The 23766-nt window shown below is 41.8% G+C and overlaps 1 protein-coding gene across 4 annotated transcripts; it reads right to left on the bottom strand.

Moving 5' to 3' along the window:
* Positions 1–799: 799 nt before the first annotated feature.
* Positions 800–23128, bottom strand: LOC5508916 (rap guanine nucleotide exchange factor 4). 4 transcript variants are annotated; one of them, XM_048723843.1, is made up of 36 exons: positions 23042–23126; positions 20356–20407; positions 19429–19519; positions 19075–19163; positions 17617–17687; positions 17121–17196; positions 16394–16469; positions 15673–15722; positions 15356–15584; positions 14150–14321; positions 13946–14030; positions 13765–13825; positions 13209–13285; positions 12698–12765; positions 11981–12059; positions 11574–11686; positions 10724–10821; positions 10250–10328; positions 9909–10007; positions 9441–9522; positions 9271–9350; positions 8804–8846; positions 8410–8506; positions 7929–8075; positions 7394–7491; positions 6137–6259; positions 5754–5840; positions 5299–5390; positions 4351–4441; positions 3918–3968; positions 3801–3840; positions 3671–3718; positions 3488–3552; positions 3160–3214; positions 2867–2921; positions 800–2488 (listed from the first exon to the last, which is right to left on the bottom strand). In XM_048723843.1, exons 1-36 carry the CDS (start codon positions 23059–23061, stop codon positions 2413–2415), a joined length of 3015 nt encoding a protein of 1004 aa, XP_048579800.1. In that variant the 5' UTR covers positions 23062–23126; the 3' UTR covers positions 800–2412. The 4 variants fall into 4 exon arrangements, with proteins under 4 accessions (XP_048579800.1, XP_048579801.1, XP_048579803.1 ...); XM_048723844.1 differs by lacking the exon at positions 3671–3718 and having other exon boundaries at positions 23042–23128; XM_048723846.1 differs by lacking the exons at positions 19075–19163; positions 19429–19519; positions 20356–20407; positions 23042–23126 and adding an exon at positions 17775–17820.
* Between the last annotated feature and the right edge of the window lie 638 nt (positions 23129–23766).

Raw genomic sequence — 23766 nt, 5'->3', positions numbered from 1 at the left:
ACTAAGAAGACATGAAGACGGGAACCGGTTTAGCGCGCGCATATGTTTTCTCATGGTTGACATCTCGATCTACGTCACAAATGACTGGACCCGGGCCTTTCAGTTGACGGCCTTTTTTCCGAAGGTTGACCAAAATACCTCAATATTAAAGATTTTAGTTATGGGGTCCATAAGGTCCACATACCGGAAGATGATAAGAACCACATTCGGAAGATGAAAATATAAAGAATTGACAAAGTCTATCAACTCTGAAAGGTTATATGGACTTTAAGTTTTTCCTCTTTCTCATGGCGGCCACAATCAAATCATAGATAGAACTTTCATTCTAAGGGAACATACAGAACACTAAAGAGTCTCTTTCAGCGGCTATTGTGCCATTAGCAGCAAAGTGACTGAAATTAACCATTTCCATCGGCAAATTTTCGGAAATAATGGATATCTTTGATTGAATTTGCTAAATGAAGTGCAACCTTCGTTTTTCGATGGTTATTGTGAAATGTCTTTCCATAATTCGTCTTCCAATTTCGTATAAAAACAATAGGAAACGTTGTCATACGTTGTCATACATTCAGCAGAACGCCAGCCAACCAGATTACTTAAATTTGGTCACATGATGATACTTGAAATCTGGTCTAGTCCAGTGTCAAAAAGACGGGGATGGTATTGAATTTAGCAGGTAAGAGCTGGGGGTGAAGTACTAGGACTGGGGCAAAATTAATTCAGTTCAGGGACAACAGTCCCTGAACTGAATTAATTTTGTTCCAGTCCTCGGACTTAATTCACTACTCACAAACAGCACTTTATTTCGCCCTCACTTTAATCATTGATCAAGTTACGATAGGTAGGTTATAGAACCTACAACTAGAAGTAATTAATAGTAATATTGCAGCTACCACTTATGTTTACAGGGCCATTGGGTGCATCATTCAAACGGCGCTTACGCCCTTGGGGCTCTTGCTCAACAACATAATCATTCATTAGAGACTCTATGTCATCTAAATCAAAACACAAATGAATGGTTCAGACTCTTTCATTTCACATTTTCCCTGGGCGTTTGCTTTTACATGAGGATTCAAAAGATTTGAAGCTTTAAGCTCCTGTTCTTTGCTTGTCCTTTCATATTACAATAAAGCATTGCAAACATGGCCACTTCGAGACCTTATAAGCTTCTCTTCTACATTGCCACTAAACAGATTGGTAACGCATGTTACGCGAGGAGAATGGCTTGTTTTCCTATATGTTCCAATGGCCTCACACAAACCCGGAAGAATAGCATTGAAACTACTACGTAGTTTTTGTACTGAAATTTGTTGTCGAATGGCTGGAAAAAAAAAAAGAAAAAAAAAGAAAAAGATAACCTCGGTTCAATTCCCTTTCGCGCGGCCAAGAAAATGAGCGTCAATTTTTAAAGCTCTTTAGAAAACTCAAATTTCAATCAACTTCAATTCCCTTAAAAGGATTTGAAAACTTACAGCCGCATTGTCAGGTCCGACGGGAACCTCAACCGTTAAAAGACAAAAGAATCTATTAGAATCCGAGATATTTAACAGGCCATCCGCTCTAAATTATCAATCACATCCGCAAAGAAACTTCCAATAGACACAATGCTTTTAATATTTTGAAATATTTTTCGCGTTTTCCGTTAAAAATCATCGGAGATTGTTACGTAATCGACCGGAAGTAAACTGGTGACAATGCGGCTTTAAGTTAGGACTTTATCTCGCATCCTAGAAGTATCATCTTCATTCATCTGTCAGGTGCTGGTCCTACTGGTGGCCCTTACCGACCAACTTAAGGGATGCACCATCACAAACTGGTTGAGCAGTTTTGACAATGAAGGCTATTCCACATGCTGCAGCAAGACTATTTACATCAACGGTCTTTATCGAAACACCAATGGAGGAGTCAGTGATGACGGTATTCATCGCATCGAAGAAGCGCGCTGCTGTCCCCGACCCAAGTCTTACACTGACTGCATCGTGGCAGACTGGATGCACAGCTTAGAGAAGTACGTCCCGGGATGGGGGGAGGGTACTCAGTTCTTGTTTGGGCATAGGGGTGCCACCAAGAGTCTGTTACCCTAACACTGTAGGATAGCAATTCCAAATTCCAAAAGCGAAGAATGTTCATAGGCGACTTATGAACATTTTTCGTTTCATTGTCATTAAATTTTCAAGCAAAATAAAATAACCACCCTTATCCCTCTGTGCTCGAGACTGTTGATTGACCATATCGCAGAATGTTCGGCCATTTACTGTGTCACGTGACACGGCTCAGTGCGCCAAATTCGAATCTGATGCTTGATCGAACAGGCGAAATACAAAGAAAAGCGGCCAAAAACTGCCTAGAGAGCAAAAAAGCAAATCCATCTCAAGGTATAGACATTTATGTGTCCTTGTAGCTCTTTGCTGCTCAGTTATTGGTAGGGGGCTCCAGGCGATAGGACAGCTGCGTCAGGGTCTTTCCGTTATCGATCACTTGCAAGTTTCTAAAGGAGAGTAGATATTAGTTAAAGGGTACGCCAAACGCTTTTCTACAACGCCACGCTAAATTGAAGAAATTTATCAGCTTAAAACGTATCAAACATAATAATATAGAGCCCTTCGTCGGATCACTTGCCCTGGTACCACAAGCATTAACAGATCACAACCTTACATATTATACGCATACGGACCACGCCCATTCATACCATACTAATGCAAAGCACGTCATAAATGCGCGAACCACGCACACAAAGAACATACCCATGCGGCCACGCCCACAAAAATCACGCCCACGCGGACATTCCCATACATGGTCGATGAGATATAAATGAAAATACAGTAATAAGAAAGAAAAGGGAACAAATTAAAGGCATAATACCGACCTGACATAAGATGGCACTTCAGAAGGTATCTTCAACGAGGAAGGCGCCGGAGTATCTAAAAGATAGAATGGTGTAAGCGTGGACCCTGAATCCCACGAAAGTAAAACCAAAACTATGTAAGTATTGAAACAAAGGTTGCACAGATTCAAGTGCGATGGCTAAAAGTAAAAAAGGGAAAGAAATCGGCGTAGCTGTTCTCGTACGTGATAGCGCTCACCGCGAGGTGATAATCCCGGGTATAGTACTTTTAAGTACTATCAAAATCGTATCCCCACGTGTTCCTGCTAGCTTACCAAAAGGCGCGCTCCGGCAATACTCCACGAGTCTTAAGCTGATGGTTATCATCCGCTGTTGACAATGAGGGTATGTATCAGTGTAACGCTAATATATGGTAACAACAGAAGGAACTTACTCACCATGGTATACAATTAGGGTATGTATCAGTGTTAACGTTAATCACTAAGATAACAACAGAAGGAGCTAACTTACCATGGTATACAATTAGGGTATGTATCAGTGTTAACGTTAATCACTAAGATAACAACAGAAGGAGCTAACTTTTACCAAGGTATGTGTCAGTCTAAGTCTAAAATGATCACAGAGTAGAAGGAACCCACTTACCATTTTCTCGAAATTGACAAGTTCATTCACAAATGTCTTGTTCCCATAGTTTATGATTGTTATGTCTTGAATGTGAAAAAAAACCAAGAGGATGAGAGAAATGAAAATTTTCGAGAAAAAGGAAGGCGACCTAACAATGTTACATAAGCCGAAGGAAAAAATAAAAGTTTTACGGTGCAATACCTTTCACGATAAGGACCATGAACGGTATTACTGGGGGTTTCATCTTGGCTGAAATATCGGCACAAATGTACATGAGAAAAATGCAGTTACAAGGAACTAAAATCTACCCCGGCTTAGATAGTCCGCTTACCGACAACAAGTCTGTAGACTCTATGGTTCCCGGACGGGTCCTACGAGAGAAGAGAAGAGAAGATAACGATTTCACAAACAAAGCAACACTGTATAATTAACGCTGGTGAGCACTCACCAGAATTGCATCGAGCTCCCTGTACAGCTTTTTATACTTGTTCGGTATTTTCTGTTATAATCAAAAACACAAAGGCAAAGTTGAATTATTATTTTCTCATAAAATCGGGAAGAAACGGTTATGTTTACACAATAGTAGCAGCATTGCATGTAGTGAACTAGAATAGACCGCCATAGCTTACGATTGACTACTATTGGCAACCATGGACCGCTATAGTAGTTAATGCTATTTCATGGCAGTCAACTACCATGGACTTTTATGGCTTGCCATTGATGTAGCAATTATATACATGCACAAGAAATATGGCGTAATGAGACCCGGACCATGCCCAAGTAATTATTTGTGCAGACAAATGAGTAAGTAAGTAATAAGTAAGCTAGTAAAGTACAGCTGTTCTCCGAACATGGGAGGGGAGGGGTCAGTCGTTACTCACCTCCCATGTCTGAGTGAGACGGCTGATGGCGGCGCAGTTCAGTGCCATGATAATGGCGAATGCAGAGTTCAAATTCTTGTAGTCCTTACAGCTGTAAAAGCACCAGCAATATTCATAGTTGATAAAGTATTTTAGTACATTCAAAACATAAAATCTCAAGGTTTAGTATTAGAAATGAATTTTGAGAAAAGATAAAAACGATACCAAAATGGGAGTGTCCTGTCACATAAACCTCAAATTTCTACTGAAGAGGATTGACTTGCCAACTTACCCCATCCTCTCCCTCTCCCACTAAGTGACTTACTAGCTTACCCCCTTCCCTCTCCCACTAAGTGACTTACTAGCTTGCCCCTCCCCTCTCCCAATAAGTGCTTTACTACCTTACCCCCTTCCCTCTCCCACTAAGTGACTTACTAGCTTACCCCCTTCCCTCTCCCACTAAGTGACTTACTACCTTACCCCTTTCCCTCTCCCACTAAGTGCTTTACTACCTTACCCCCTTACCCCTCCCACTAAGTGACTTACTAGCTTACCCCCTTCTCCCTTCCACTAAGTGACATACTGGCCCCCTTCCCGCTCCCACTCAGTGACTTACTAGCCCCTTTCCCTCTCCCACTAAGTGACTTACAAGCTTGCCCCCTTCCCTCTCCCACTAAGTGACTTACTAGCTTACCCCCTTCCCCCTCCCACTAAGTGACATACTGGCCCCCTTCCCGCTCCCACTCAGTGACTTACTAGCCCCTTTCCCTCTCCCACTAAGTGACTTACAAGCTTGCCCCCTTCCCTCTCCCACTAAGTGACTTACTAGCTTACCCCCTTCCCCCTCCCACTAAGTGACATACTGGCCCCCTTCCCCCTCCCACTCAGTGACTTACTAGCCCCTATCCCTCTCCCACTAAGTGACTTACAAGCTTGCCCCCTTCCCTCTCCCACTAAGTGATGACTTACTAGCTTGCAATCTTGATAAATTTTTTCAAGAGGAAGACTCTTTTGCTGAGCTGTGTTGCAAGACAGATCTCAGTAATGACCCAGTAGTGCACCTGGAAACACAAAAAAACGATATATTAGGTATCTCACGCAGGTACACTCCCAGTGTTGTACATGCAAACATGAGATATGACTACATACAAGCAACCTGGAAACACCAAAACACGATATATCACTGCCAGGTATCTGAAACAGGTACACTCCCAGTATTGTACATGTAAACATGAGATATGACTACATACACCCAGTAGTGAACGCTTTTTCAAAAAGTTGTCCCAAGTTAAAATGAGCCATAAGTGACCTCTCTGCCACACAAATGGCTAGTCGGCAGGCGAGAAGGCATTCATACATCGGATATACCTAATTAAAGTGAATCAAGCAAATATCCAAGCTGGCACTCTGATGATCTGACATACCTCATTAAAACGGCTCAAGCAGATATCTAGGTTAGCACTGATCTGACCAAATTTTTCACGATCAAATGACTGGTAGATAAACTCGTACTGTAAAGAAAAGATATATCGATTAAAAGTAAAGCGCAGATAGATAGTAGAGGTTAGTTTGCAAATGAAAAGTATTAATTAGTGTGTTACATGTGTTCTGTATACTTACGATGTTACGTGTATTGTGTACTTTACCATATTGCATGTGGTGTCAGTACTACGGTGTTGCATGTAATGCCAATATTAAAGATGTTGCATGTTTTGTGTGTACTTACGGTGTTACAGGTGTTGTGTGTACTTTACGATGTTACGTGTACTGTGTACTTTACGATGTTGCATGTGATGCCAATACTTACGATGTTGCATCGCTCAAACAACTCGTACTCGTACTGCGTCAGGTAATACGCGATCTCCCGCGAGCTGATCACCTCAATTAGGCGTGTCCCACACTCCGGCCCCTCCTGCTCCATCAGTGGCGTCTGTTATGAAAATGGATACCGAATCAAATGACGGAATTACGAGGTTTGGGTATGTTGCTTATGGTGTTATTGAGTACCTATCCGGGATCGAACACGCTGGCCATCTTCTCTACTCTTAATTTTCTCTATTGACAGCTATCGATGGTTAACAAATTTAATGGAGCTGCAGCACTTTGTGTCTAGCGGGAAGTTGACTGTTAACAACGCAAGTAGTTTCGGAAGGTTGTGGACAACTTATCAACGTTGAGCTTAGGATAAAAATCGTAGTTAAGTTCTTATTTGTGCCTGGCAAATATAAACTCTTTTGCTAAACACTTACTACGCATGCCTAACCAAAAAATGAGGATACCAACCAGGACCGTACTTATTTTCAAAAATTACAAGTAAATGACCAGTATCTGTGCCCTCCCCCAATATTTTCTTAATGTTAATGTATTGTGCTCCCCAATTTTACGTGGCCTGCTACGGCTCTGCCCACCTAGGAGATAAAAGTAAATAGAGGAGCAAGTCAACGCGAGCGGCACCAAGAAAGGTGCGCGTGCTCAGAATCGGCGTTGCTGACTTGCCTCAGCTCTACTTTATCTCGTTGAAGTGTCCCCTGTTATCTCGAGCCCTCAAAGGGAGACGCAAACAATTCAAACGGTTCAATGTGATGGGACTTCGGGTTATCTGGATTTCGTGCAGGGAGTTCGGGTTATCAGGGTTCACTGTCACATACTTCGGGTTATCTAGGTTCATTGTCAGATAGTTCGGGTTATCTGGGTTCACTGTCAGATAGTTCGGGTTATCTAGGTTCACTGTCAGATAGTTTGGGTTATCTTGGTTCACTGTCAGATAGTACGGGTTATCTGGGTTCACTGTCAGATAGTTCGGGTTATCTAGGTTCACTGTCAGATAGTTCGGGTTATCTAGGTTCATTGTCAGATAGTTCGGGTTATCTGGGTTCACTGTCAGATAGTTCGGGTTATCTAGGTTCACTGTCAGATAGTTTGGGTTATCTGGGTTCACTGTCAGATAGTTCGGGTTATCTGGGTTTCACTCTGCAGGAAGTTCGGGTTATCTGGGTTTCCCTGTATGCATTAAATAGCATTTTATTATCTTCTTTATTTGTCACATGTCGTTCAGTACACTTACCAGTGAATCAATATGCTCTTTAGGCGCGATGAATAGTTTGCTGTTGATGCTTATCCTCGTAATGACGCTTATTTCATTGCCTTGGAAAACAAGACGTTCTGATAAACAAAAAGAGAAAACATTCAGAAACTTGGGCTTTTTTCTTGATTATTTAGGAGTCATAATTTTGGTAAGAATGTTTAATTAAAGACCTCCAGGGAGGCGGAGCGGTCCCGCAAAGCACACTTGGCGAAAATTGAGTTAGCAATCGCCCAACTATACTGTAGAACAGTTTCGAAACGCAGGAGCTGAAGTTTGGTAAAATCCAAAACAAATGCTCTTTTACACACCAATTAGCATAGGAAAATCATTTTTTCGATTGACATGAAGTTCAAAACTTTTTATCTGTTTAAGAAAAAAAGCAGCTCTAAACACTGTCGCCTTAATTACCAGAATAAAGATTCTGACCTTACCGTTGGCCACGGTAGCGCGCAACTGTAACTGTAGAAGAGGGAGAGGGGAGGGATATGTGGTGAATAATAGATCTTCGTCTCACCTCCGGATGATTTCACCTCGCAGAGGACGCAGTCGTCCCCAAGAAGAAGTCTCTCCTTGGCAGTGTCCACGATCATCTGTGCCGTGTCCCCATAGCGCATGCGCACGGTGCTGTACGTGTGGTCCGCGCAGTACACGCGGAATGTCACTAACACCGACATCACACGTCAAAAATCATTCCTTTATAGCAATGTTCTATAAATAGCTTAGGGAGGATGAATTTGAATTTGAGAGCACAATATTAAAAGGTGGTTTTTCATATATATATATATATATATATATATATATATCCCTGCACCCAGAGCTCATTGCACTTTAGCTAGGGCAAACGAGAGCCGTCTGGCTCATGTCAGGGCAAGCTGTGGTAAAAGCTAAATTCGTCTGATCCATCTTACTGTTGCTAGGGCAAACTGAACCGTTTTTTGTTGCTAGGGCAAACTTGAGCGGTTTTTCTGTTGCTAGTGTAATAAGAGCTGTCTTACCGTAGTCATCTTTTTCTATTGGTGTCATTTTGCTCCTCCTTGGCTGCTTGAGGTCGGCAGTGCCCCCGCGGCGGGATGAAAAGGACATGGTGCGTCGCTGGAATACGACATTTCTATTATGATAATCATCTTCAACATAGTCCCCATCATCACCATTATCGCCGTCGACGTAATCATCAATATCATTGTCACCACCATCACCATCACCAGTCCAGACAATGTTTTTGGCTATATAAACTGACCTACTTGCGTGATTTGACCAAAATAATTATTATTTTAGCCCTCCTTCTGGTCGCTGCATCAGCCCTTTCGGTGTCATAATCTATTTACTCCATCCAGGCACGAGTATTCTGTTCATGCTTGATAGTTAAACTTCTTTTATAGCATTACTAACCGTTGGAACATGTGTCTTGATTTTTTCATCGTTGGCCGGTTCTCTAAAATGTAACAAAGAAATGCCGTATTACATGAATGTGCTAAAAATGTGTACACAAGGCGGCGAATACAGAAGTCCTCTGCACTCGTCATAAACAAACCCTTGCTACCTCTAAACTCCCAAGAAACCCTCAACATCCTCTGCACTCATCACAAACAAACCCTTGCTACCTCTAAACTCCCAAGAAACCCTCAACATCCTCTGCACTCGTCATAAACAAACCCTTGCTACCTCTAAACTCCCAAGAAACCCTCAACATCCTCTGCACTCGTCATAAACAAACCCTTGCTACCTCTAAACTCCCAAGAAACCCTCAACATATCTGATAAAGAACTATAGTTACCTATCTAGTTACAATTACTAGTACCACGTACTAGCACCCTCTTCTCGATCTTGTCTATATCTCATAAATCTTGTATAGTTACCGTTTCTGTGATGCAATGGCCTTCTTAAGGGCTTCGTATTCATCCTGAAGGTTATCGTTTAGAATACAGCGCATAACATCCTGCGAAAATCGGAAGCATAACTGATGGCTTAATGAATGATTCGACACGGTAGGAATTATGAACTGTGAGGAATTATGACAATATCTCACGAGAATAAGAGAAATGCAGCCTTGCTCCTTGAGCAGAAGGTTTTTAGCCAGACGCAACATCTGTAGTAGAACCTGGGCCACCCTACGATAACAGAAACCAATAATAACGATGTGGGGCCACCCTACGACAACAGAAATCAATCATGAAATTGAGACACCCTACAACAACTAATAAGCAATAATTTTTTTAGCTTATACATTAACAGTAATTACGATGATGAAGATTACTGCAATGGTGGTGATTATGATGAAAACGATAATAATGGCAATAATAATAATGATTTGTAATGTGGTGGTAGAAGATGATGATTGGTGATGGTGATATTGATGACGATGGCGATGTTGATGGTGGTGGTGGTGATGGTGGTGGTAGTAGTTATTTTGATGATGGTGTTGGTGGGTGGAGAATGATAGTGATAGTGATCGTTGTGATGGTGATCGGTGACGATAAAGAAAAACATTATTTACCTTTTCTTTACCAGAATTCGGTGTTCCACGGCTTGCTTTTTTGTTCTGCACTCAGTGGAAACGTCGCTAGGCTTTGGTGTCGTGTCAGTAGCCTCATACGTAACAACGAGTTAAGGGAAAACAGTCTGTATACCACAAGATGTATACCACAACATCCTCTCATCAACTTCCTCAAATACGCCAACAACTCAAAAGAATGAGAGTCTTTATACAAAGGAGATAAGCTAGCATTGTTTCTTAAATGACACCTCTCTTATTTTTCAGTTTCTCGCGGAATAGTTTATAGAGAACACTGAAAATCCCATTTTTGAATAAACATTTTATCTTGTTAAAAAGGATATTTCGTGAAGAGTTCGAGGCAAAAGCTTTCGGGTTTCATGAAGATGGGATAAGTTAGCAAGAAGTCCACCAAGAAGTCATCTGATGCGAACATAAAGAAATGAATACTATCATACAGAGTATTTTGTAGTTTCTCTGTCTGCCATGTTCGATTGTGTTTAGACTATTACAAGTTCATCGTCAACGCTTTGCAAAATTGTTATTAAAAGATGTTTTTCTTGTTCAAATTGCAGCGATACTACTTTGTATGAATCCTGCTAATCGTTTTCTGGATTCCGTCATTCAAAATGCTCGAAGCGTTTTATTGGCTAGCACTAAAATGGCTTCCAATCACGCCACCTCTCCGCAAGGCCCCCGTTTGAATGACGGGGGCCAGAAAGCGGTTTTGCAGTTGGAGACGACATATGAGTTAAGATTTCTTTTCTCAATTGTTTTTACAATTAAGATAAGAGAGTTTATTTGTGATAAAATCTCACCAGCGACCCTGACGATCTTCTCTGTTTCCTTGTTGGTAGGGATCTGGAGCAGGTAGTCTACCATTTTACTGGCTGTACCGGCCATAACGGCGTAATAGCTAAAAAATAGGTACTGCCATCAGGCAACGCGCAACAATAGGTACTGCCATCGGGCAACACGCAACAATAGTGCCATCAGGCAACACGCAACAATAGGTACTGCCATCAGGCAACACGCAACAATAGGTACTGCCATCAGGCAACACGCAACAATAGGTACTGCCATCAGGCAACGCGCAACAATAGGTACTGCCATCGGGCAACACGCAACAATAGCAACTGCCATCAGGCAACACGCAACAATAGGTACTGCCATCAGGCAACACGCAACAATAGGTACTGCCATCAGGCAACACGCAACAATAGGTACTGCCATCAGGCAACACGCAACAATAGGTACTGCCATCAGGCAACGCGCAACAATAGGTACTGCCATCAGGCAACACGCAACAATAGGTACTGCCATCAGGCAACACGCAAACATAGGTACTGCCATCAGGCAACACGCAACAATAGGTACTGCCATCAGGCAACATGCAACAATAGGTACTGCCACCAGGCAACACGCAACAATAGGTACTGCCACCAGGCAACACGCAAACACAGGTACTGCCATCAGGCAACACGCAACAATAGGCACAACCATCAGGCAACACGCAACAATAGGTACTGCCATCAGGCAACGCGCAACAATAGGTACTGCTATTGCAATGATGGTCACACTTGGGTATTAGTAGGTGAAATATAACTTATCTCACACACTCATCTCATAATGAATTCGCGTTCAATTTTTAGTCAATCCGTGTAACACCTTTTCTCCTTGAACTGGCCCTTTTCGTTGACAGGGACACGATCCTTGAATTCCTCTAGAACCAGCACATCACTTCCGTGCTCCTTCAAAACGAGGCTGCTTGACTCCACATCCTGAAAAAGTAAATGGGAAATAAGTAATCATCAACTGTGGGTATAAAGGAGCAGGAATTCTACTTAATGGATAGACAGTTCTATGGTATTGTGACAGTTATACGGTATTGTGACAGTTATACGGTATTGTGACAGTTATACGGTATTATGACAGTTATACGGTATTGTGGCATGGGTGGGATGGGGTGCGGGATACTCTATTTTGAACATCGTTTTATATTCAGTTTCTTTAGCAAATGCAAATACAAGAAAGGAAAATCAGCTAATCATCGTTAGCGAAGACTTATTAGTTACCTTGAGTATATTATCGAAGGTCTCCTTGCTTACGCGTAGAAAATGACAGTTATCCTCGCAGGTTTCAATGCTCGCAGCACTATGAATGATATATACTGAGTGAGCTGGTCTTGCCGACTGACACAGGCCAACACATCATCTAACAAAGTCATTAACACATGGTCGATGTAATGATGGTCACGCTGGCCACGGTAATGATGGTCACGCTGGTCACGGTAATAATGGTCACGCTGGTCACGGTAATGATGGTCACGCTGGTCATGGTAATAACGGTAAAGCTGGTCACGGTAATGATGGTCACGCTGGTCACAGTAGTTATGGTCACGGTAATGATGGTCACGCTGGTCACGCTAATGATGGTCACGCTGGTCACGCTAATGATGGTCACGCTGGTCACGGTAATGATGGTCACGTTAATCACCGTAATGATGGTCACGCTAGTCATGGTAATAATGGTAAAGCTGGTCACGGTAATGATGGTAACGCTGGTCACAGTAGTTATGGTCACGGTAATGATGGTCACTCTGGTCATGGTAATAACGGTAAAGCTGGTCACGGTAATGATGGTCACGCTGGTCACAGTAGTTATGGTCACGGTAATGATGGTCACGCTGGTCACGGTAATGATGGTCACGCTGGTCACGGTAATGATGGTCACGCTGGTCACGGTAAAGATGGTCACGCTTGTTATGGTAATGATTACGTGCAATAGATTACCGCGGTGCGTTGTTGACCAGTGAAAGCCTCCCAAAATCATCCCACGTATGTAGCTGGCACACAATGCCCTGTAGAGAAACAGTAATAAGAGTGTCGTATGTAGCTGCAGTGAAGCTTTCATTAGGAGCGCTCTGGTAAGCTCAAGTCATGCTTTAAAATCTGTTAGAGTTGACATAAGCGACCAATCGAACGATTCATATTTGTGTTAGCGGATTTGCGTATTACGCGAAATCATTTGGAACGAAGTAATCATTGTAATAAATAAAATAACTACAACTGGCTAATATCTCTCGCTAATTTCCCTCCTCATTTGTGGTTGCCTAAGCGTGGTCGCTTATTGGAAGCCCATTTTCGTAAGCGAACAGCCCCATTTAGGTGTAACAAATGTTCTTAGAGAGCATTAGCGAGAATGCGACCAGTCTCAATAGCAAACCTGTCATACTCTAGCTTACTTGTAAGAGATGGTAAAAGCGTCGTCATATCTGGTAATGCATAGTGAGAGTGGTCTAACCTTTCCTAACACGACGACATTGACGGAACCTTTGAGGATTATGTACCAGGAATCCCCTTCGTCTCCTTGATTGAACACTAAGCAGGAATAAATGATTGAACAAGGATAAATGAACAAGAATAAATGATGGAATAAGGATAAATGAGCAAAAATAAATGATTGAACAAGGATAAATGAACAAGAATAAATGATGGAATAAGGATAAATGAACAAGAATAAATGATTGAACAAGGATAAATGATTGAACAAGGATAAATGAACAAGAATAAATGATTGAACAAGGACAAATGAACAAGAATAAATGATGGAATAAGGATGAAGAAGGGTGAATGATTGAAGAAGGATAAATGATTGGACAAAAATGAATGTCACGTGTTAAAGGCCCTATCCGGAGGGGATTCCCATATAATAATGACACAGTTGCTCATGATTAATTTTATATTCACTCCTAGCATGTACTAAAAAGGGCATGCTATTGATGTATTTCGTGTCTATTATCTGTATTGATATTAGGAGTCATACGACTAGTTATGTCTCTGGTTGTCGTGTTACTTACGGACCGTTCCCTTGTGCTCGCATGATTCCAGTACTACAGCTGCGGCCATTTCCTTTTTCACCTAATTCACGTCATGACCAAATGTGTCACCATGTTACTTATTTAGTGCAGGAATTATCAGATATTTTAGTATCTGAAAAATTAAATAAAAATAAATTAAATTGGAATTTTGCTAGCGCACCGTGCTCGAGATATATGACAGAGATTTGATGCGTAGGAGTTCCTCATAGATAGTGTCCACGTCCTCCTGGCTCCGGGCGTTGGGTCTGGAAAGGAATAAGTATTATGTTACAAAGAGAACAGAAAATATCAATTTTTTTCAATCAATGATGTTTCCAGTTGTACAGCCCAGGTGGTTTTAAGGAAAACTATTTTTAGCACTCACGGAGTTCGTAAGGCCATTCTGAAGACTGCGTCAGGACCAATATTACACAGGTAGCCCATCACTTCCTCGAAATCTTTGTGTGCGGGGAACTCTCTCTCAGCGACCTGTAGCTTTTTGTGGGAGAATCGGTAATAGAGGTGGTGTCTGTCCTTGAATACATACTCATGGGTCACTGTATGTCAAATCAAATGGTATGTTAATGACTCGCCGGGTAATGAGAGTAGCAGTAATATGATGAAAATCAAGTTTGTGCCGTCAAACGTTAACTGGTCACGGTAATGATGGTCAAGTTGAGCTGGTCACGGTAATGATGGCCACGCTGGTCACGGTAAAGATGGTCACGCTGGTCACGGTTATGATGTGATGGCCACGCTGGTCACGGTAATAATGGTCACGCTGATCACGGTAAAGTTTGTCGCGCTGATCACGGTAATGATGGTCACGCTGGTCACAGCAATGATGGTCACGCTGGTCACGGTAATGATGGTCACGCTGGTCACAGCAATGTTGGTCACGCTAGTCACGGTAATGATGGTCACGCTGGTCACAGAAATGGTGGTCACGCTGGTCACGGTAATGATGGTCACGCTGATCTCGGTAACGATGGTTACGCTGGTCACGGTAATGATGGTCAAGCTAGTCACTGTATAATAATGGTCACGGTTATGATGGTCACGGTAACGATGGTTATACTAGTCATGGTTATGATAGGTTATGATGTTCATAGTGGTCACGGTGATGATGGTGACTCTAATCACGTTAATGCTGAACACGCTGATCACACCAATGATGGTCACGCTGGTCACGGTTATGATGGTCACGCTAGTCGCGGTAATGATGGTCACGCTGGTCACGGTAATGATGGTCACGCTGGTTACGGTAATATGGTCACGCTGGTCACGGTAATGATGGTCACACTGGTTACGGTAATGATGGTCACGCTGGTCAAGGTTATGATGGTCACGCTAGTCATGGTTATGATTGTCACGCCGATCACGGTAAAGATTGTCGCGCTGGTCACGGTAATGATTGTCATGCTGGTCACGGTAATGATTGTCGCGCTGGTCACGGTAATGATTGTCACGCTGGTAACGGTAATAATTGTCACGCTTGTCACGGTAATGATGGTCAAGTTGGTCAAAGCAATAGCCAAATTAACGTGATTATCATTATTGTTTGGGCACGGATGCATTCAAATACAGGTACCATGAGAAATCACGCCTTCTTCCAACAGAGCCTGGAATACAGAGACGGCATGGAATCGACTGTGGACTTGTCTGGAGCTATCCAACAGCCAGTCCACCGCCTCGCTCCCAGCGAAACAATCAGGGAACGTCCCTGAGTTGCAGGAACGCTCTTTAAAAAGGTGAGGTGCAGACTTGACCATCTTGTTATGCAGGACGACTGCAGCATTAAGCATAATCTGCGAGAGCTTCTACAAATAGAAGATTTGGAAATTCAGATCGTGAATGGTCCAATAGAAAAGCTACTACTCGAATGAAGGCTGCTGCCACGCGGCCTACCTTGTTGTCATGAAGGGGCACTCCAACATCTTCAACTCCAGGACTGTTCTCTAAAACAGTTTTGACAGATAAATGTTTACATCTATTCTATCTTATCAAATTCCAATTGAACTGTTTCACATTTCATAATTCCCTGCGATTGTTTATCATTAACACAGGCTGTTCACACGGAATAAATGCATTATCAATTTCTCGTCCAGAGTTTAAACAAAACTTGACAAGCGGAAGAGATTTACTGTAGAGAGCAGCCAGTATTTTAATACCTGTTCAAAAAATCCAAAACCGACCTGACCTACCGCGTGCAAGTATCGTACACAAAACCGTCAAATAATTGTGTTTTGAAAACCCTCGTTGTTTATTAAGCTCGTTCGGCCATTACATACCATATTTGATTCGTTTGGCCGCCTTTCCGTCTTTTAAAAAATCGGAAGTACTTCGCCTTAGAATCGTGTAAGTCGGGAACTTCCACGTTAACTTGCAGGATTTCGGCCAAACTACGCCTTTGCTTGCCGTCATATTGGTAAGGTCTGGACACTAACGTTTTTGAGAGTACCACAGATTTCCCGCGCTTGCCTCTCATTTTTAGACCATTTAGAAAAACAATAGCCACTGATTGGTGAGCAAACAAAAGCGTAAAACACGTGATGCAGCCGGCCGCTGTTCTCAAAGTATAAAGAAACCCTCTAGACTAATTGAAGTTCTAGCTTTAGCGTTGACTCACCGTCCGCCTCAGTCACCTCGACGGTGTTGCACTGTTCTCCGGGAAGTTCAATGCCCACAAGGTAACGTCTGTTTTGCTGTTAACACAGACCATACATTCAACACCTAGGCACGTGACTACGGGGGAGGGGAGAGGATCAGGGGGCCTACACTTTACCGCCAAAAAAGCAATCTTTACCTAATCAAGAATTACCTAATATATTTTACGAGAAGTAAAAAAAAAATCATGGAACAGGGACGTTCTGCGAACAGTATCGATAGTAGCCTTTTCCCTGGGCAACGCTTTTGCCCAGAAAGCAGCAGGAATTTTTTTTCAGATTTGGTATTGTCACCTCCACACTAAGCAAGGAATCTGTTCCACTCAAGAAGCCCGCGTAGCTATTACTATTCGCTCTCGGGCTTTCTAACGTTTAGAGAAGCCTGCGGGGGAGGCTAAATCAATAGCTACAACAACGGCGTGCAATAACTAAAAATGAACAGTAGAGAAACAAAGCAAAACAGGAGCTCCTTCACCAACAGCCGACAGCAACAATACCACCACCACCACCAAAAACAGCAACACAAATTTAACCCAGGAAAGAGACAAATAAGCAACAAAGGATGGCATCGACAATCATAGCAGCTATGACAATAGCAAACAAAACACACACAAACAATTCGCCAAGACTGCAATAGGCTAGAAAAGGGAAACGTAACCGTAACAACAGGAATGACGACAACAAACTTACCTGAAAGATGGTTTTCAAGTACTCGCCATTCACACACAGCAATTCGCAATAGTCGTTAGTGATGGCGGTAGCGGTTCTACAACAACAACAACAACACGAGGTTCATTTACAGAACACAAGTGGCACTGGCAGCTTGTGATTCATTAGAAATTCATAAGAACGCGGCCTTTTATTGGCTCGCTTTCTCGGGATAATGGATAGTATATCCACTCCCCAAACATGGGATGATGAGTGGATCAGCCAGGAAACGTTTCAAAATCGTTTGTATTTCAGTTTGTGCATGACACTAGCGAGACAGATCTATTTCAATGTAAGTTTCTGTCTGTTGCAAAAGTTCTCGAAAATATTCTAATGTAAAAGCGTGTGTTACGTATCGAAAACGCTTATTTTGTTTTTATGATTATGTTCAGTTCAGTCCCTAAGGACTATTTACCACCACTCACTGAACCTTTGGCGAATAAATTGTTAATTGTTTACAATAAAGCTAATAACATACCTGGGAGAGCCATCCAAAACAGATTCCCCAAACGTGCTTCCAGGACCCAGACAACACAATGTTACCGCGTCCTAGACGACATAAAAACAGGGGTATACCGAGCAATTGACTTTCACAGTATCCTAGACGACAACTCAGACAAGGATATTAATACTAACCAAGAGACCATGATATAAGAGAACGAATCCCCGTGGCCCATGATAACGTCCAAGAAAGCTATTTTTAGATTGCGCGAGCTAGTCAATAATAGCATCCATACATGGTTCGTCGCGCCATATTTGGTTATGGGCACCACGAGCTAGTACAATTTCGCACCAATTTTTTTCCCTCTGCACTTCTTTACTTCGTTCGCTACCTGTTTTATCCTTTTAGCTGCTCTTCAAGGCTCATGATCACAATGCTTCTCATGGGGTGGTGTCCTGTTATCTGTTTAGTTATCTTATGTTCAGTTATCTAAATGTTATATAAATAATTGAACGGGAAGACGTCGGGTTGACGGTAAATTTGGAGTTCATTCAAGATGCATCGTGCAGACTCCTAAAAAGTTCTTATTCTATGCAATTCGGTGAGATAGAATACCTAGGCATTCTCATAGTCTATGTTATGTATTTTAATACAAGAAGGCCTTTATTTTTCTTTGATTTATAACATTTTTAGATGAATGAACTTCAATTTTTCACCCAAATGTTCAGAAATCATGTCACTCAAGAAACCCTTGTCAATGGAATAAGATTTACTTCATTTTAGACTTTTAGACTTGAAATCTTTTATTTGTAATATCGGTGTGAATATAATGGTATTAAGTTCTGAATGTATCTTTTTCATTAAAAGGGAATTGGAAGAGAATTGTGTTTTGTAAACACAGATTTATGATTGATTGTTGTGAATCAGCAGTGAAAACTTTTACTGGGGAAGTTGATCCCAGAGCCTAAAATCACGCACTTTATACATTTCAATGTCCCAGAAACAGTTGATTGGCACCAGCGTACTCTATGGAAGATCATTTTTACAGCGTTCGTAAAAAAGAAAGGTATTTTCGGTCAAAAAGATTTCCGAAACATCCTTTGCCGGATCACATTGCTCAAGAAGTGATCGCGCGTAAGACTCTTGTTGCTAGGAAACGTGAGCGCTAACCAATCAGAAACGTATCTAAAAATAACTGCTTGTTCTAAAAATAGTTTTTACGGACGTCATCATTGGAACATACCCTAATACGGGGGATTCGTTCTCTTACATCATGGTCTCTTGTACTAACTGGCCTCGCAGTCTGGACAAGCTTATAATTTATTTTATCTATAGAAAGACTTGATTTTGACATTTCTCGTACGCAACAACGATACCAATGGACTTAAACCCTTGTACTCTGGCTTTCTATTGTTTGCTTTCCTTGACTGGGGATATTTGACAAAATTCGCCTGTTCCAGACCGGTTCGTCATAGCTACCATCTCAACACACACCTCGATCTTGCTGGTCTGGGATACGCAGATGTTGACGGACCCTGTGAGTATGGCGTACCAATTGAGCCCCTTGGCGTCCTGCCGATATACTGCGAACAAACATCAAGGTTAGATTACCACTCATGTTTATAGGGCACTCAAATAACTAACTGATTAAAGTGTCTAACTTGCTTAATCTTTTGATATTTGCTTCTTAAAACCAAGACTAAAAAGAGTCTAAAATTTACAAATGCGAATACATCTGTTTTCGTGTCATACGCTAGTGACTTATCATCGACAACATCGAGCCGGTCATGTGATGAGTAATTAATTGGGTAACGTGGGGAGTGATTTTAAGCGGTCGATCAGACTTACAGACAGTCCCTGGTTCCAGGTCTTCATAGTAGGCATAAAAGCAGATCTGGCGAACAACGTGTGGATGCACTTTCTTAAACACCAATTCATTCTGCAGATAAACCATATTCACCATTAAATCGTGGATGTGGATATGAAGTCGTGGTTGTGGGTATTGAGTCGTGGAGACGAGGGTATGGAGTAGTGGATGTGGGTATGAAGTCATGGGTGTGGTTATTGGGTCGTGGAGACAATGGGTATGGAGTTTTGGGTGTGGGTATGGAGTCGTGGGTGTGGTTATGGAGTCGTGGATGTGGTTATGAAGTCTTGGGTGCAGGTATAAAGTCATAGGAGCGGTTTTAAAGTCGTGAGTGTGGGTATGGAGTCGTGTGGGTGGGTATGGAGTCGTGGGTCGGGTATGGAATCGTGGGTGTGAGTATTAACTCATGGGTGTGGGTATGGAGTCGTGGGTGTGGTTATGGAGTCATGGGTGTGAGTATTAACTCATGGGTGTGGGTGTGGGTATGGAGTCGTGGGTGTGGGTATGGAGTCGTGGGTGTAGTTATGGAGTCGTGGGTGTGGTTATGGAGTCGTGGATGTGGTTATGAAGTCGTGGATGTGGTTATGAAGTCGTGGGTGTGGGTATGGAGTCGTGGGTGTGGGTATGGAGTCGTGGGTGTGGTTATGGAGTCGTTGGTGTGGTTATGGAGTCGTGGGTGTGGGTATGGAGTCGTGGGTGTGGGTATGGAGTCGTGGGTGTGGGTATGGAGTCGTGGGTGTGGGTATGGAGTCGTGGATGTGGTTATGAAGTCTTGTGTGCAGGTATAAAGTCATAGGAGCGGTTTTAAAGTCGTGAGTGTGGTTATGGAGTCGTGGGTGTGGGTATGGAGTCGTGGGTGTGGTTATGGAGTTGTGGGTGTGGTTATGGTGAACACTTTTAAATCTTACCCTTAGCCGCGCGAATATGGTGTCGAGATGTTCGCCCGTCCTACGAAAGGGTCTAAGGGACACAGATAAAACATCATTACCACCAGTCATTGAGTAAGCTACTGTTCATTTAGCCTCCCTCGCAGGCGTTTTTAGGCAGGCGTCGCTCGCTCCCCCTCCTTTGTGGACGGGGAGCGAGCGACCCCTGCCTAAAAACGCCTGCGAAGGAGGCTATTGTTCATTAGAAGCTTCCCTTCTAGGCTAACTGTTTATTTTTCGGATCATTTCTAATCCTTGGACGACATACTCGCCGATATCCCAGCCGCCAGATAGTTACTAAATATAATCATCACAAATGGTCCTGCCATGGGTCCAGTTCCATTGATACCACAAATCAGAATTCATAAAGATTTTTTAAGAGAACAAAGACAATACGGCGGGACAAGTGCTTGTGGATGTAGTGTTATGACTTCTGGTCTGGGGGGGGGGGACTTTTCGGTCACCCATCCGTACTTTGAACCATTGGAGCAATTATGACCAAATTTTGAAAGAATCATTATCCTACAAAGAGGAACAAATTATATATTGTGTTCTAATTTAAAGACATTTAGTTATAAATAGCCTATCTTTCGAAACCTTTGCATAAAACATCTATAAAATCCAAATAAGTTATCATAATCAGTCGTATTCAAAAAGCGACCGATATTCTTAAAAAAATGTCTTTGTGACGTCACGATGACAGAAACGGGCAATATTTCTGTTTTTTAGATATGTATCTCCGTATGTCTTTTTTCAACAATCTTATTATCTTGCACTAGAAATAATTATTAGTGACACTGTTTCTATGACAGCAATAAATGACATCTGTGACGTTATTGATTGGCATGGTACCTTTAATAAAGCATACGCGTTTGCGAATGGACTCTTTATAAAAGCAATAATTTGAATATATTTCCCAAAAATGTTGTTTTCTACTTTTTATTTACAATAGAGAAATATAAAAAGGATTTTGCCAAATTTAGATGTTAATTTAAAAAACACAGAGATTTTTAGCTAATTATGTGACATCAGCATCCGCTATCTTGGATCCGCCATCTTGGACCCGACATCTTGGACCGCCATCTTGGACCCGACATCTTGGACTTAATGAAAGTTATTTATTTTAATTAATAAAAACTGGGTAGCAAAATCTAAAGCTTTTTAATATTCAATCTTCGTTTCAAGTTTTATTAGTTATTTCAGGTGGATATGAATGTATTTTTGCTATTTTTACAAGCAATCTTTCGAGGTCAAAAATTTACACAAAAAAAAACACCCCTTCCCCCTAAAATCCAGAAATGTTTAAAAACTTGGTATAAAACGTTTATATGACATGGATTTGCGTTAAGCACGTCTTATTAATAGTTGATCTTAACGGGCGTTTTGCCTAATTTTCATGAAACCTGCGTCTCAAAACTTGGTACACATATTAAAATTTTGTTAACACCAAACTGATCTCAGATAAATTTTAGGAAAAGTAGTCAAATTTCAATGCTCTAGCCCTACTAGCTCAAAAGGTATTAAGTTGATGTGGGCCTCAAAAGCCCCCCCCCCATCCCCCCCCCGATCTGAATAGGGTTAACGGTGAAACAAATTGTGATGCTTACGGTTCGACAAGTACTTTGACTGGACAATGTATAATTATATACATATATACTATAGTTATAGTACCAACAATGGGACTCGAAATGTGCGGAGGGTGAGTTTTCATATGCAGATGACGTTGATGAGTTTTTTATTTAAAGATAAACATCCAAGCCAAACCAAGAAGTTCAATTTTTGTAGGTAGATGTTAGTATTAAAATGAAAAGCGCAGGATGAGTGCAATTAAAGAAAGTCTTTTGCGCAAATTCCTAATCGCTGTCATTGAATTATCAAAGTGGTTTAGATATGTATTTTTCTTGTTTGATTCATAGCCTATCTATCGGAATTCATCGATTAGCATTTAGCGATGTTCTGGCTACACCGTGTAGACCACCGTGCCCACATTTCTCCGTTTTTTTCTAGTAACTATGTGAATACAAGTGTCAACAGTAAAATTAACTTAACGAAAGTGGCATGAAATGCGTAAAACGTACGAAATAAGCATAGTAGCGCGCATATAAAGGTGAACTAAGATACAGCACAAGAATAGGCAAAGGCGCAAGTAACAAGCAATGAAGTAATAAGCGATAACTAACATACATAGCACAAGAATAGGCAAATTAGCGCGCACATGAAGTAATGAGCGAACTTAGATACAACACAAAAATAGGCATAGCAGGGCGCAAGTAACATAAAGTAATAAGTGAACTTAGATATAACACTAAACTTAGATATAACACTAGGCATATTTTATCTTGCACATAAAGTTGGACTAAGAACAGGCAAAGTAGCGCGCAAGTAACATATGAAGTAATAACCGAACCAAGATACAACACAAGAACAGGCAAAGTAGCGCGCAAGTAATGAAAATACAGCTGTACAGGTATTGCTGTAGCTGGACAGGACGAGTATTGTACATTTCTACTTACTTACAAACCGAATTCATTATTTTATCATCTGAACATTCCTACAGCAAACTGGCTGAGGAAAACACGGAATTGAGTAATGACTATAGGAATATACCTATATCGATTGACCCCCTGCCAAAAAAGCGAAAATTCAGTAAAATTTGGCTATCAAATACCTTATGAGCAGCGAATCCATTCGGCAACCATCCGGAATGCTTTACTCTAAGCAAACAACTCAAGCGATGACAAATAGCTTTAGTCTTTGTGCTGGATTAAAAGGGGTCGAGAACAAATAGTTACTTCGCTCAGAGCGCTGTGCCATTTGACAGCCTTAGCAACGAAATGACGTAAGTACGACGGTCGTTTGACGTAAAACTGTTTCCTTAAAAGAACGCGTACTGGTGCGCTATTGGACGAAAGAGTTGCACGGTCCAGAATGGTACCCAAGTTCTCGCCGATGCTCGATTGCTAGCACATAATATATGCTCGCATTGCATAATTTGTAGGGAATGTAATGAAAACTCCCCCCCCCCCCCCCCCCCTTACCCTTCAGCCAAAAACGAGAGACACAGAAAGATCTGCACAGGAGGGAATCTGCTAGCAGGACACAAACAAGCGAGCACGCGAAAGAACGTAGAGACGCGACGCGAGAAGCTCTGCTGCTAGCAGGAGTGAGGCGGAGGTAGCATGCTCACCAAAACCCATTCGTAGGCCCATCAAATTATATTTTTTCATGTTGAACAGTAAAACGTTTTTTACATATACAAAATAGATTAGATGGATATTATCGATTCCAAATTAAATATCAAATCGAACGTTTGCGCTTGCGCTTTGCGAAACGAATAAACATACTATATATAAATTTTTTGAACAGAAATGCTACGAATTGCCCAGAAAGATC

Source organism: Nematostella vectensis, chromosome 2 (assembly GCF_932526225.1).
Source record: "Nematostella vectensis chromosome 2, jaNemVect1.1, whole genome shotgun sequence".
NCBI lineage: Eukaryota > Metazoa > Cnidaria > Anthozoa > Actiniaria > Edwardsiidae > Nematostella > Nematostella vectensis.
This window is presented reverse-complemented; position numbering and strand designations above follow the sequence as displayed.